The following is a 15,238-nucleotide window of genomic DNA, read 5'->3' on the forward strand; positions in this document are numbered from 1 at the left end:
ATCACTATGAAAAAAACACCCACGTGTGAGTTATTATTTTCTCAGGCAACCGTGCGTGCAGTGAAGTGCTGCTCAGCAGCAAGTAAAGCCAAAGGAATTAGCTTCAATGTTCTTGCTCTGCTTACTATCTGGGTGGAAGAAGAAGCAACCAGGATGGCTTCTACAGCTAAAAGAAATTCTGCAGGTACAAAATATTGTTTCCTAAGGTTTGTCAGTAGAAAGGTTGAATCAGGTTTCAACCCGTTCTTATCAGCATATGGTCATATGGTACCATTCTCTTTGCCCTCTGCGTGCCAAGGATTTTGCGGTAAACAGGAGGTGAAAAACAGGTGAAAACAGCATACTGAAAATGTGGAGATCTCACCTGGACTTACACTGTGTATTAATTCTGCCCTCTGCTTCCTTCCTTCCTTAAAGAATCTGGCCTAAATGCAGCATTTCCCTTTATAGCAGAAGTTTCTATTATCCCTATTACATTAACTGGGAACTGGAAGGTACACTCAGTGTGTCCAAGGCACTGGTGATGAAGCCTTAACCTCCACTAAAGTCGGTAGGAAATGGGATTTCACAAGAAGTGTTTCTTGCACCACCGCAAAGTTTGGTCATATTATATTTCCTAGAACTTACCCATATTATGCATCTTCTCTTACTGAAAGATCTAAAATGAGGTTGTCTCTGCTCCTTTCAGGCACTGGAGACTTCAGAAATCTTAATTTCCCATAGACGATTTATAGCTTAAAAAATGGAATGATACTGCCAGTCTTTTCATTGGCAGTTAAGGTGCATTAATAAAAGTGAGATTTTGATCAGTGATTGGAAAACATCAATCCTAAACTACAACTGGCTACCAAGTACACATGAATACATTCAGGCATTTCCACTCCCCATCCCTACCCCTCCCCATATTTTACTTTTAAAGACTTTTCCTGTTGTCACAACATGATTCACAGTGTAAGATGATCCATCCTTAGCTGTGTCTGCAACCTATCCAAAATTAATGTCATTTACAGATTTCATTAGGGGCTGCTTACTGTCTTTCAGATCCTGAATGATGAAGTTAAATAATACCAGGCTCCAGAAGTTAAGAACAGTTAAATAAGACAGAGGCTCATGATACTTTCCATGGTATCTTCCCTACATTGTCACTATCATTTTTACAGTTTGGGACAGTGGCCAGCAGTAATGTTGACATCAGGGAAGCGTGGTCTGGCTTTATACTTTATAGCCTTGATTTCTGTTTGTCTTCTCTAATTGTAATGTAGTTTAAGCACAGAAGCCCAGTGCTCAGCAACAATTTCCAGGTCTTTGTAAGAGGTTAATTGCCAACAAAATAAATAACGGTGCTGTTCATTTCCCTTTGATTAGTGACAACCCTGAATACGTTTTGCCCTGAAGGTGGAGTGTGCAAGCATGGATTCCTCATCAAATCACCACCTATTCAACTTTTCAGCTCCCAGGTAAACTAGCACAGATTAGTCACATTCCAGCGATCTCTCAGCAAGCATCTGTTATTTTTACTATCCTGGAATCTAATGAGACACAAATTACTTTCTCTTTGACAGAATTCCTGGAAAAGGCGTTTTTTCATCTTGTCCAGATCCAGCAAGGGCAATTACATCCTGAAGTATCTGAAAGGCCAGAACATAAAAGGCTCCATAGCTGTTGATCAGTATGTAACTAAATGCATCACTTTTTTATGTATCAACACTCTTAAATGGGCATTGATTGTACAAACACTTGTTGCTGATTGAGGTTATTGATCCAAATCCCACTGAAGTCCAGAAGAGAGTCCTGCTTTTGTAGGCTTTTGGTGCAACTTACAGTGTATGTTATATATAGAAGTAAAAATCCTAGATTGCTTTGATGAAATAGGATACATTTGTGTGAGTGATTGTGGTGATGTGGTATGTGCAAACCAGACATCATGGCTCTGTGATCCCAAATAATTCCTATAACAGAAGATATGTTATCTCCTGTGAGGACAGTGTTATGCACTCACATGACAGTAAGAATGGGCTATGCCACTCTGAACCGGGGTGCACAACCCTTATATATATATTTATACACACACACACCCACACACACCCACACACACATATAAAATCTTATGGCTTTACAAAGTACTTCACAAGTTATGCAGAGGTCTCCTAGCTTTCATGTAGCGCTTTGGGCTGATGCTGGCTGCTCTTACCCCACCAAGAAATTGCTCTGCTTTGCTTTTTGGGTTAGAAATTTAGAATCATAGAATAGTTAGGGTTGGAAAGGACCTTAAGATCATCTAGTTCCAACCCCCCTGCCATGGGCAGGGACACCTCACACTAAACCATGTGACCCAGGGCTCTGTCCAACCTGGCCTTGAACACTGCTAGTGATGGAGCATTCACAACCTCCCTGGGCAACCCATTCTAGTGACTCATCATCCTTACAGTAAAGAACTTCCTCCTTATATCCAATATAAACTTCCCCTGTTTCAGTTTGAACCTGTTACCCCTTGTCCTGTCACTACAGTCCCTAATGAACAGTGCATCCTCACCATCCCTTCAGATACTGGAAGGCTGCTATGAGGTGTCCACGCAGCCTTCTCTTCTCCAGGCTGAACAGCCCCAACTTTCTCAGCCTGTCTTCATACAGGAGGTGCTCCAGTCCCCAGTCATCCTCGTGGCCTCCTCTGGACTTGTTCCAACAGTTCCATGTCCTTTTTATGTTGAGGACACCAGAACTGCACACAATACTCCAAGTGAGGTCTCATGAGAGCAGAGTAGAGGGTCAGGATCACCTCCTTTGACCTGCTGGTCACACTCCTTTTGATGCAGCCCAGGATACAGTTGCTTTCTGGGCTGTAAGCACACACTGAAGCTGGCTCATGTTCATTTTCTCATTGACCAACACCCTCAAGTCCTTCTCCTTGGGCTGCTCTGAATCTGTTCTCTGCCCAACCTGTAGCTGTGTCTGGGATTGCTCCTACCCAGGTGTAGGACCTTGCACTTTGCATGGCTAAACTTCATCAGGTTGGCATCAGCCCACCTCACAAGCGTGTCAAGGTCCCTCTGGATGGCATTCCTTCCCTCCAGCATGTCAACCAAACACTCATTCTCAGCACTGTGCACACTGCAGCAAGCCTGGGTGTCATTGGTCTTGTACTATTACAAATTGTATGAGATACTTGAAAAGGAAACAGTAAATGTAAAGGGAAAGGTAAAGTTAAAGATTTTACCAGTTAGACCCGGTGCTTAATACTCCAGGCTTCTGGAATTGTTAGGCATGGAAGTCACTGTGCTCCCATTGCTATTGTGCTTCTGCCATTAAAAGGATTTACACTGTGAAGCTTTCAAAGAAATTCCAACTTGCTCAGTGGGATGTGGTTACATTATTACCATCAGCATTGTTGTTATTTTTACTCATTTAACTTCTTTGGAGTTAATGGAAACAGTGCTTACATTTAAGGATCTATTAAGAGGAACACTCTGTTCCTCTTCCCCTCCATTGAAAAACAGTTAATGCACAATTCATTTCAAGTCAAATGTATTCTTCTGCAGTGATTCAAAGATATCTGCCAGGAGGTTTTCTTACTATCATTTCTTTTCAAGACTGTGTTAGATCCAAAATCTGGACACAAGTCTTTGCTATTTTATTCTTTTGCTTGGAGTTCTCTTCACTGAAAGACTATGTCTTTTGACTGTGTGTGCTTATTATCCTAAGGATGTCTTTTTGTTTACCTTTTCCCATGCAGAATCCACCATATTATGCTGTGCTTAGAGTAATATACACACACACATATGTGTGTGTATGTTTTTATCTATGTATGTATAGTTATATAGGATGTTCCATATGGTTCTCTTAACAGAATCATAAATATTGAAGTTGGCATCAGCAAATCCGAAATGATGGATATGGTGAGGAAGATGTTTAAATGCCTTCCTGAGCAGGTGATGTCCATCAGCACTGGAAACAGGTGTTATTATCTCATTGGGAGCAGCAGGTAGGCATAGAAAGATATGAAAATACAGATATTACAGTTAAGATAATGTAACACTAAGCCACTGCCTCAAGGCAAGGTCCAGCTCCTTCCCAGCAGCTTCCACCCCTTCTTGTCTATCAGCTACTGGCTGCTCAGCTCTGGGATGGTTGATTAATGGTTGATTCAATGGAAAACTGCTCTTTCCTTTATCATTTTCTCCCCATGACTGGGTTAATGTTTTGCTGGTTCAGGTAGGTGAGCTAACCTTCCCTGCATCCACACTTACAATGTCCAACACAAGGAAGTAGCAGGAGCTGGGAAGGGGGATGGCAACAGCACGTCAGTGAAGCAGTGCCACGTCAAACTGTACTATTAAGGGTCAAGGAAGAGCAGAGAGCTTTGTCTTCTCACTCAGTGGCTGCTGGGAGTTAGGAAAGCTTCTGCTCCCTATGGATAAATCACTGAAAAATTCTCCCAAGTGAAAACAGATCCTAAGAGGAGTGCCTGGGGCTTTTACTGCAGCAGGATGGTGTGCTCCCTGCTTTCCCAGGCTGCAATCCAGTCCTCAGCAAGGGCAGAAACTGCTGCTGTCTGAGGTGATCAGCCAAAGCTCGAGTAGGTGATGAAGGACATTTGGCACAGGGCTCCTCTGCTGCTGCTTCCTGCTTTTCCTCTTCAGTTTCCCAGCCACAGGTGTGTCAGGGGTTTTTCTGCCTTCATGCAGAAGAGCAGCTGATGTGTGAAATGCTGATAAGCACAGGAGACAAACACATACCTGTGTGCCACATAAGCCTGCCACCTCATGCTTTCCCCCAGGGCACTGCTCTCACAGCCCGTGATTGGTGGGAAGTGGTCTGGAATTAATCCAGCTAAATCCACCACAAACATGAAACGGAGCTTCCGGGGTCCTTTCATGGCATGTTTCTCATCCTGCTGGCCCAAATGCATTCCCAAGCCTTGCCAGCTGTATTTAAGGCAGGACTCCAAAGAGCAGCATTACACACAGAAAATGAAGCAGAAAGCACCATCCCACCTCCCCATCTCTTTCCATCTCCATGTCTCTTGCACACACACACAATATTCCCTCCTGAATACCTTTTAGCTCCCAATCTTGGGCTGCATCTCTCTGAAGTCAAACCCAGCACTCTCTTTTGGAACGAAAGTGCACATATTCCCCATTGATTTCAGGAAGCATTGTTTTCGGCTCCATAGGAAGAAGTAGGTAGGCAAATGTGCTTTCTTTGTGTTTCACCTGTGAATAGGTTTTCACTTCTATTGTTCCAAACTACAGGCAGGAAACAGAGGACTGGGTCACTGTGTTATCTTCAGTCTGCAAGGAGGCCAAAAGAGGTGGATGCTGCCCTCAGGTGACACGTTTCTGCATTGATTTCAGAAAGAAAGTTTGTAATGTCTTTAGAAACCTGATTTTGGCTTTAGAAGTTGGCCCTTGCCTTGCTTAATCAGAAATTCATTTCCCATATAAATCCTGTACCCTGATTTTATGCATTAAGCAGGTGCTGCACAGTCTGTCTGTGCTGGGATTGATTTGACATTGAAAGAATCTCTTTGAAGATTAAGCTACACGGAAATCAGGAAGTGATTGACATTATGCTGCAGTGAATTGCACCTTGATGAGTCAGAATGCAAGCCTGTGTGCTACTCTTACTGCATGCTTTTTAGTTATATTTATGTGCTGTTTTACAAACCAATCCACATCTACTCTGTCTGTGTTATGAACCAGCTGAAGCCCTATTATTAGTTCAAGCTCAGTCTCAAGTTTCTTCACCTTGTCAGCCAGCCAGGCCTGCTATTCAGACTCAGCACTGAGCTTACATCCCTGCAGCTTTCAGTCAGCTCAAAGTGCAAGCAGAGCAAATCTATTGACTGAAAAATGTCATGTAGACAACTTCCCTGAGCCATTAGAAGTAAAGATTGGGACTAGTGGGAGTGTTGGTATATTGTAGCCCATGCCCAACAGGTACCTGTCTTTTTACACTGATGTTATCTTACCTCTAGAACCAAGATCTTCCAAATTCAGAAGTCAGAAGCCGGCCTTCCTCTTTGCCACTGTTCTTAAATTCTATAGATACAACCAGTGCCCTAGAAGGGCAGAGCTACCAGAAGGTAAACAGATGAGCCATGCTTTAATGAGCTTGTTCTGAAAGGTCACTGTGATGTTTGATTTGTATAGGTGACTTTTTCCACCCCAAGTTCCTTGGAGCTTGTGCTGTGGGTGCTCAGGTGGTCTGTTCTGCTCTCTGGTGAGGTTCCTGAGTAGGAGCTAGATGGTAACGTCGGAAAGTGCCCAGAAAGGAAAGACTTTTGAGGAAAGTCTGCATGTAAGCAAAGGCAGGTGTTGATGGCAATGAGAAATGATACTCGCTCGCTGTCTCAACTGACTGGCAAAGATTAGCAGGCATGAAATAAGCCCCTGAAGATCCGCTTTGACATGCCTTGGCAAAGCTCTGTGATGATTGTTTTGGCAGCTGCTAGCCACATTCCTCCTGGTTTGTGACTGTGCTTTTCTCTGTCTCTCTCTTCAGGCTGTAACACTCAGAGGGGAGTTCAGATTCAGTTTCTCTGTGCCTTCCAGATCAGAAATTCCCTCTCAGTATTTAAATAGACAGGAAGAAAAGCATTGCTGCTGTCCCAGAGCAATTGCAGTCCTCACCCTCTGGTGACAGGCTGAATAGCAGCCAAGGAATTGTTGGTTTTCTCTAGTCACAAAGCTGTATGCACATGGCCTAGCTAGAGGAAGCTGAGTGCAGGTGGAGCATCTCCAGTGTACCTTTAGGAGTCAACTTCTTTCTTTTGTATATAGGAGAATGGTTCCTCAGAAGACAAGAACAGGCCTAACTCAGATCCTGGCCCTAATCAGGCTCAGTGTGACTCACCAAGAGGAGTTTTTCCAAGTCTGGTGAGCAGAATAAATCAAGCAGCTCTTTACTTATTCAGTCTCCAGAAGTGATTGTTGGCTCTTGTCTCTCCTGAGTATCTGTAACTATAGATGATACTTTCTCAGCGCACTGAATCGGTTTTCACTATGAACGGTTCCTAAATATTTTGCCTGTTGACTTGTTTAGCACTGAAAATAACTTTCTAAGAACTTGTTTAAAAACTCTCAGGTTGCTCTGCTTGAGGATTCGCACCTCCCATTGCATTTCTCATCGTGCCACAATCTTCCTAAATGCTTTCTTTCTGCAGCCTCTGCCAGTAGCAGTTCCATTAATCAAACTGAACTTCTGAACTACAGAACACAGATTTGTTAAATCAAGGCACACCTCAGGGCTGACCTTCTGTCTGCATTAATATGACTTCAGGTAATTTAGCTTCCATATCTGGCAGGGATGATCCAAAAAGACACAGTGATGAATGTTACCATGTATTATTGGCTGAATGTTCTGACCTGTGTTTCCTGAGCAAACTCCTGCAGCAATCAGGTGGTTTTCACCCATCCTCTCCCTTCGCAGCAGAGTCAACAGAACAGAAGGTGCAACCAAGGCTCTACCACACCAGAATGCAGTTTGGCAGTGAGTTTAAACCCAAATATTTATTGGCAGTTTATGCATTGGGCTATGATCTAGAGAATTTCTACTGTCATAGCTAACAGTGTGGTAACCCACATGCTGCAGTCACCATCCATGTATATGGGCTGGCAGCATGTATGAGATAACACAGCTAAATTTAGTGAAACTAGTTGAAACGACATTGGAATGCCATGGGCTGTTAGCAAAGCTAAGCTGATGCACAGTACTTTATGAAGCTGCAATAATTCAGTTGTGAGTCTGAGCTCTGAAATGCACTGAGTTAACCCTTAGTCTGACTTTAACTACTGCTCCTCTGGGTGCAGACCAAGGCTGTCTTTCTGTCTCTTCCTTATGCATGCTTTTTCTGTCTCATTTGATAATTCTCCTCATACTTATGATGCCTCAGAGAATGTGTATTATGTGAATTACAGGCAGCTGTCTAGACACAAGACAGACCATGAGGGTTAAAATACAAGGAATCTGTATTTTACCTTTTTAGCCTGAAGCAGAGGCAACAGCAGGAAGCTCATATTTCTGTTTCAGCATGTGTGAAAATAACTGACCTTGCCATGCAGCTAACAAGAAACAAAAATGTTTGTCCATTCGATAAAAATACTTAAGTTGCCTCATAAGCTCAGCATCTGCTAACACCTCCAGATCTATTCTCTGCTCAATGGTGTCTAGACAGCTGATTTCCAGATTAATCCCTTGTATTTACTTCCTTTCAGAAGTATGACTCCACATTTCTAGCATCTGATGAGTATTGCTTTTTACTGGTGGTTCCCTCATCCAGGCCCAGATCTTGTTCAGCACACACAGGCCTTTCAATGTCAGCCAAGTCTAGTCACACAGGCAAGGACCCTGCAGAGGTCTGGGCACCTGACTCCCTTTCAGTTCGCTTTTTGAACCTACCAAATCAAATCTGACTCAGCAATTCAATATCAGCTATTTTGATACATAGCTTCAAATACCTGAAATACTTCAAAATAAGGACCCCCGGCTTGCATCACCCTACACTGCCCATTACTGTGTTGAAGGCAGCTAGGCATCCTTGTCAGGATCTTTTAGACACAGACAGAGATTTCGTTAAGTTCCTCTGCCCAAGTGCAACACCCAACTTTCCATGAGGAGCCTATAATTAACAAGTACTCAGTTGTTATCCAGGTATCATATCCATCTTGTGCTACAGCAAATTTTCTCCATAGTCTGCTTTCTCTCTAATGTAAATCCCCATCGTGGTTCAACAGAGGCATAAAGATCTTGTTTAGCTGTTCAATTGATAATAACTATACACTGAGGTTAACCACACTTCTCTGGTGGTAAAACACCTGGAGGGACAGGGATGCCCAAACACTGCTTCGTGGCAATGCAGTGCTGCTGCAGCTTAACCTTCTCCTTCCCAGTGTCCCTGTAATCTGCAATGGTGCCAAGGAGGAACACTAAGCATCTAGCAAAAGGTAGCCACTGTCTATGATTGAAGGCTCAGTTTGGGAAGCCGATGAGTGCTGTTGGCTCTCTGAGATTTCCTAGGAGCTGAAGGATCTCAAGACTTCATAAAAGCACCTCCTCTTCCCCCTTCTCCTCAAGTGTGTACTTGTTTGATTGATCCAAAGCCCATGAAAAGCCACTAAGAAACTCATTCATGACTTTGGATCATGACTACAGAGCCAGCTTTGCTCCTGCTGTGGTTTTGTTATGCACTTCTTGAAGGATCTTTGTAGGTTTGTTCTGACTCCTACTGCATGAGTTGCTTTGTATGTTGTTTATACCAACAAGGAACAAAAATACATTCATAATCTTTAATATCTATTTGATGCCAGTTTCCTCTCTTTACATGTAAGAGAGTAATTAGTTTCATTTACCTTGAAAACAGTAATACATTCTGTGGCATATTTAGCAATTATTAAAGTGATCACCATGGAAACCAAGAATGGAAGTGAAGAGATAAAAGGGGTTGTATCACAAACATGGCATGAAGAATTGCACTAAATACTAATTACCATAGTCTTCACTGCAGTGAAGTCAACCAGGAGGTATGAAAATCAATCATTTATCTTTGTGACTTAGAAAGGTAAATGTGATGGAGGGATTAATTTCTCCTTGATTTACCAAATTGCCACAAACTTAGAATTTCAAGTATCTATGAAAGCAGAATCACTCAGGACACAAAGGATTCTGTGTCAGATCTCCAGCCCTCCAGTGTATGTTCTAGTTCATGGAGAAGTATGAGCTATTAGACTTCTCATTAGTCAAGGAAGTCCCACATTCATTCTTTACTTGACAGCAGTTAAAAGGTGCTTAAAAAGGACAAATACATCATGATCCACTTCTAGGTTTTCCACAGATATTTTCCTAGTGCAAAGACTTCAGAACTCAAGAGACCTTCAATGCCTGCAGGGTCACACCTGAAGTGTTTAACTCACTTGATTTTTAAACAAAACAGGTTGTGAGCACACAAACAATTTCAATTGCCTGGTTACCACCCATCCATCTATGAGAAGTACCAATGTGATAATTCCAGTAGCCATTTTGTCTGTGTGCAGTGGATCTCAAAAATACAAATATAGAATCCTTGTTTCTAAGCCAGACTGGCTCTGAGCCTATCTCACTTCAAAAAGAAACACGTTTTTCCATGTTTTCTGTGCATGCTTGCCGATGCTATTACTTCTCCATATAGATTAAAAAATTATACATCTTAAACAAGCTGTGTAATTGACCCTGTTAAATACAAACCCATTCTTTTAACAGGATAAAACTCTAGAAAAGCGTGAGGAAAACCTGCTGTCGTCAGATACAGATGAAGACATCAAAAAGGATGAAGAAGATTATTACCAAACTCCCAGCAATCTTTTAGCACAGGTAGTTTGTCAGTTGTTTTCTCTGTTGGTTTGTTAGCATCTCCAAGGAGACAGAAGACATTTAATGAGCCAAAGAGGAACTTGTATAAGGAGCCACTAGTACCTTACAAAAGAAATACATAGATAAAGAAGAAGGCAACAGAGATATCATTTGTACAAGAAAAAATACCCTGGACTCATTTCAAAGGAGCCTTCTGGTAGAAAGCTTTATAAAACAAACCAGTGCTTTAAAAACACTGTAAAATATTTTGGTACCTACATTTCACTGTGAAACAAGGGAGCAGGAGAAACCATACTGGTCATTTAAACAAATTTTGCCCCTAATTTGGGAGGTTCATTCCTCCAGGTTTCCCATGTAGTTAGTGGTCAGGAGAAGCTACACTGCAGAAGTCACAGCCTCTCTCCCAGGACTGTACAGCCAAGCTGTATTAGCTGATGTGTTTAAACAACATGAGCTCTGAACCAAACAAGGAAATTGAGATTTTCTCTCTAAGCAGAGCAATGATATCAATGTCTTATGTTGTGTGTTTTAAACAGTGGACTACTGAGATATCAAAGCCCGATCCTACAGCTGGATTTGATGTGCAAGAGAAAGCAGTGCAGACGAGCCCAGTACAGGAGAACATTTATATGCCAATGAAATCACTGTAAGTCACAGCTTCATTAAGGTTTGTGAATTAAAAGTGACATAGTGGTATAGATAGAGCCGTCATCTGTGGTGTTTACATAACAGTATCTAGAGGCTGCATCTTGTTTGAATGAATCCTTCTTTGGTCTTGGTTCAGAAAGTTGAGAACTTGTGGCAGTACCAGAGTGAAACTCAAACTCATCAAGGTGAAACTGAAACTCGCACTGCAGACTCATGCATTTAGATGTGCTCCAACTATACAATGCAGCACTTTTTGTTGACTCATACTTTGCCTAGGTTTTCATGATATAACAACCCACTACTTCACCCAGCCAAGTACTGTAGCCAAGGCCCAGCAACCTTTCAGACAGGTACTTTCCAAACAGGCAGCATTATCTAGTGGCTAAAAGAGAAAGACAGACATGGGGAAAAGCTGGAAAAACTTACTGGAAAAGCTCCAAGCTCTCCCAGTAAGAAGTTCTATGATCCTGAGTAGGTTGTTTCCTTCCTTCCTTCCAGTTTCTCTCCAAAGGCCGGGTCTGATGCTGACTACAGTGTTTTGGCATGTCACAAAGAAAGACCTGAACTTTGTAACACAGCATTAATGCCACAAGGAAACTTTACAACGTCCACGGTCTAGCGCAGTACACTGACGTGTGCCTTCACAATAAAACCATGGCTCCTGACCCGGAGGATGGGTCATTCCTTAGCTTTTAGCTGCAGCCTGCCACCTACTGACAGTCAGGTCTTATGCCACATAGTGGGAGGCAATTGGAAATGCAGACACATGAACCAGTTTATTCCAATAGATCTAATTCAAGCTCGGCTGTGTCTTTGGCAGCCCCTGGAGGGAATTACTGTAAAACTCTCACAAGTCAATGCCATTCAAGTTAAAATATACCAAAATATACCAGCTTTTCCTATGAACACCAGTCTTGTTTGGGGTGTGGAGGGGATCTGGCTCCAGGCACTGTAAGGCTCATCAAATACACCTAAAATGAGTTCAAGCACATCTGAGTTATGTCCACTGTATCTCTCAGGGGACAGTGTTAATTCCCTTCAGAAGCCAGTCCAGCCAAAGCCAACACTCTGCACTTAGTTTCTTTATCCAGGCATGTTGTTAGCTGGAATGTTTTCAGGCTTAATAAATAGTCTTTAAATACCTAAAAGGTTTATTTTGGGATTTATGGTCCATTTTTAGAAGGACTGTTTATTTTATTTAGCTGTAATTTTGTCCACTGGATATTCTACAAGAACTTGTTATTCTTTGTTTCACTGATGGCTGTTTGATCCCGCTTCAGAATGGTCAAACCACTTCATTTTTTATCACCGTGCCTCTTCAGTAGGTTGCTGGATGAGAGTTGCCAGCTTACGAACAGACACGATGGGCTCCCATCTCTTCCCAAATGCCAGGACAACAGCACATGTCCAAGAGACTTGGAAGCAAACAGAGACCTAAAACTCCCAGAAAACAGCACCAGCCAGCAGCCAACCCTCCAGAGAAAGCAAAATTCATCACCACTGTCAGTGGTTCAGTTGTCTATACTGCTCAGGTGAGTGTCCTCTCCATTTTCATTGCAGAGAACACAGACATGTTCATGGGTTTCAGCTGAGGTACTGGTAAGGCATGTCAAGCCTTTTAAGATGGAGCATCTATATGACACTTTCAGTCATATGATTTAGTTTTAGGTAGTCCTGTGAGCAGCAAGGAGTTGGACTTGATGATCCTTACGGATCCCTTCCAACTTGAGATGTCCTGTGATTCTATGGTCTCTGATGTTTTCCCTCACAGTCAAATTAAAGATGAGACCCAGCTGCAGAAGTTGGATGTTTTCGTCCCCCTGGCTGATATTGACAGTTACCTAAAGCTTACTGAAGCAGCAGGACAAATATGGTGAGTTCTGGATGTCTTGTGATGGTGCCTGTCAGATGTGAATGAGTGGCTGTCAGGTCAGTTAACACTAAATAGCTTGTCATGAAGGAGAGTCTATCAGAGACCATCAGGAAAGAGAAACTGGAATTCCCATAGAATCATAGAATAATTTGGGTTGGAAAGGACCTTAAAATCATCCAGTTCCAACCCCCCTTCCATGGGCAGGGACACCTCACCCTAAAACATGTCACCCAAGGCTTCATCCAACCTGGCCTTGAACACTGCCAGGGATGGAGCATTTACTACTTATTTGGACAACCCATTCCAGTGCCTCACCACCCTAACAGTAAAGAATTTCTTCCTTATATCCAATATAAACTTCCCCTGTTTAAGTTTTAACCCATTACCCCTTGTCCTATCACTACAGTCCCTCATGAAGAGTCCCTCCCCAGCATCCCTACAGTCCCCCTTCAGATACTGGAAGGCTGCTATGAGGTCTCCATGCAGCTTTCTCTTCTCCAGGCTGAACAGCCCCAACTTTCTCAGCCTGTCTTCATACAGAAGGTGCTCCAGTCCCCTGATCATCCTCGTGGCCTCCTCTGGACTTGTTCCAATTGTTCCATGTCCTTTTTATGTTGAGGACACCAGAACTGCACACAATACTGCAAGTGAGGTCTTAAAAAGGTTCCATCAAGACAGCAATGGATCTCTTGCAGTTATATCATAAATAAAACACATGTTGATAAGTTTTAATTTTGTTCTTTTGGAGTGACTTCAGAAACCATCTCAGGCAAACATTGGGCTAAAACATCTACAGCAAGTCTTTAGGACTGCAGTCCCTGGCTTTCACTGGTGAACTTGCTAGCAGCAGTCTCACTTGTTAACATGCTGCAGTGTCAGTGTCATGTACTGTTTTAGGAGAACCTGTTGGGATGGATGAAGCAGCTTGGTTTCAATTAGAACCAGATCAAAAAGTTGCAAAGTCATTGAACCTGTGTGTTATTTCCAGACAGCAATACCATAAACACAGTCCTGTTCATCCATTGCCATTCTGTTAGCAGTGATTGGGTATCCCATATATTTCCTTTATTGTCTGTTCTCCAAATGCCCTAGTGTCTCCCAGTGGACTGGTCCTCACCAAGTGGGATGCTTATTTAACCACGGAGACCATATAGTGGCTGTGAATGATCTGCAACCCCAGAACGTGGAGGAGGCTTACTTCTTCATCAGCAGGTCCACAAGAAAGGAGGTAGGCTTGACTAACCTAAAGGTGAGAGTCAAATGAACCAAGCCAAATGAGAAAGGAAGTTGCCTTTTACATTTCTAGTGGCTCCAATCAAACCACTTTACTCTGATTTAAGTTTGACATGAACAGCTTCAGTACCAAATAGCTCATCAGCATCATTCTGATGTAGCATCACTTATTCCTGGGCTACCTGGGGAATGCAGGGTCAGCACTGCTGTGTCTGAGGACTTGATCTCAAGGAGTCTGAGCAATCCCAAGAGATACTACTGAGCAATTAGTAAATTATAGTTACTTGGTATTTTTTTGCCTGAGGCCTGTGATTTGCAAACTTTGGGAAATAAATAGTTGCCTACAGTGGATGCTGTTGCTTGTCATGGTTTTGGGTACTGAGGGCATAGCCCTACACTCTTACCCCCTGTTGGTTATCAAGCACTACACATCTCCTTGTGTGATACCACCTTTTTGAAGAATGTGGGAGATTTCTAAGGGGTGCCTTAATACCACTGTGATCTACTACATGTTAATACCTATGTGCCTCTCAGCTGGTATGTCAGTATCCAGGTTCTCTGACCCACACCTGAACTCATTCATATTTGAATTTGCTGACAAAGTTGAGGTTATCAGATGCTGTTGCCATCTGAAGAGAAGAAAGCCAGTCTCAGCAATGAAAAAACACTCATCTCTTTCAATAGGGCATTTTCATTTAGCCAGTTAAAATACAAGTCAGGTAGTAGCACAGATGTTGACCAGATGTAACAAGCTATAAAAATGTCTCTCTCTTTTTAGGTGAAACTTACTGTTTGTAGGATTCCACACTCAGATATCTTCCATGTTCAAGGCTGCTCATGTTCCTGAAAAAAAGACCTCAATGATTAAGTAAGTGCCAAAGTTTAAGGGAACAGATCTGGGAGAAGAATGTGATACATAGACTATGGAGATAATCTCTGTCTTCTAAAGCTGACAAACATCTTCTGTTGCTGAAGTACAAAGAACTTGGAACGTGGATTTCATTTTATGTCCCAATAACTTATTTTGGTGACATGGATGCTGTGTGTTTGGCTTGTGTTTCATGTTAGCATGCAACTGAGTTACATGAAAAAACCCGAGTGTCAAATCATTTATGAAACCATTGCATTATGTGTACTTTG

The 15,238-nt window shown here is 42.5% G+C and overlaps 1 protein-coding gene across 1 annotated transcript; it reads left to right on the forward strand.

Annotated features, from left to right (window-relative positions):
• The first annotated feature begins 153 nt into the window (after positions 1-153).
• Positions 154-14,945, forward strand: PLEKHS1 (pleckstrin homology domain containing S1). Its single transcript, XM_005154518.2, has 13 exons — positions 154-184; positions 1,366-1,457; positions 1,563-1,669; positions 3,845-3,979; positions 5,250-5,325; positions 5,975-6,082; positions 6,780-6,875; positions 10,234-10,344; positions 10,881-10,990; positions 12,315-12,524; positions 12,764-12,865; positions 13,958-14,093; positions 14,877-14,945. The coding sequence occupies exons 1-13, from the start codon at positions 154-156 to the stop codon at positions 14,943-14,945; spliced, it is 1,383 nt and encodes a 460-aa protein (XP_005154575.2).
• The last annotated feature ends 293 nt before the right edge of the window (positions 14,946-15,238 follow it).

Source organism: Melopsittacus undulatus, chromosome 4, assembly GCF_012275295.1.
Source record: "Melopsittacus undulatus isolate bMelUnd1 chromosome 4, bMelUnd1.mat.Z, whole genome shotgun sequence".
In the NCBI taxonomy this organism is placed as follows: Eukaryota; Metazoa; Chordata; class Aves; order Psittaciformes; family Psittaculidae; genus Melopsittacus; species Melopsittacus undulatus.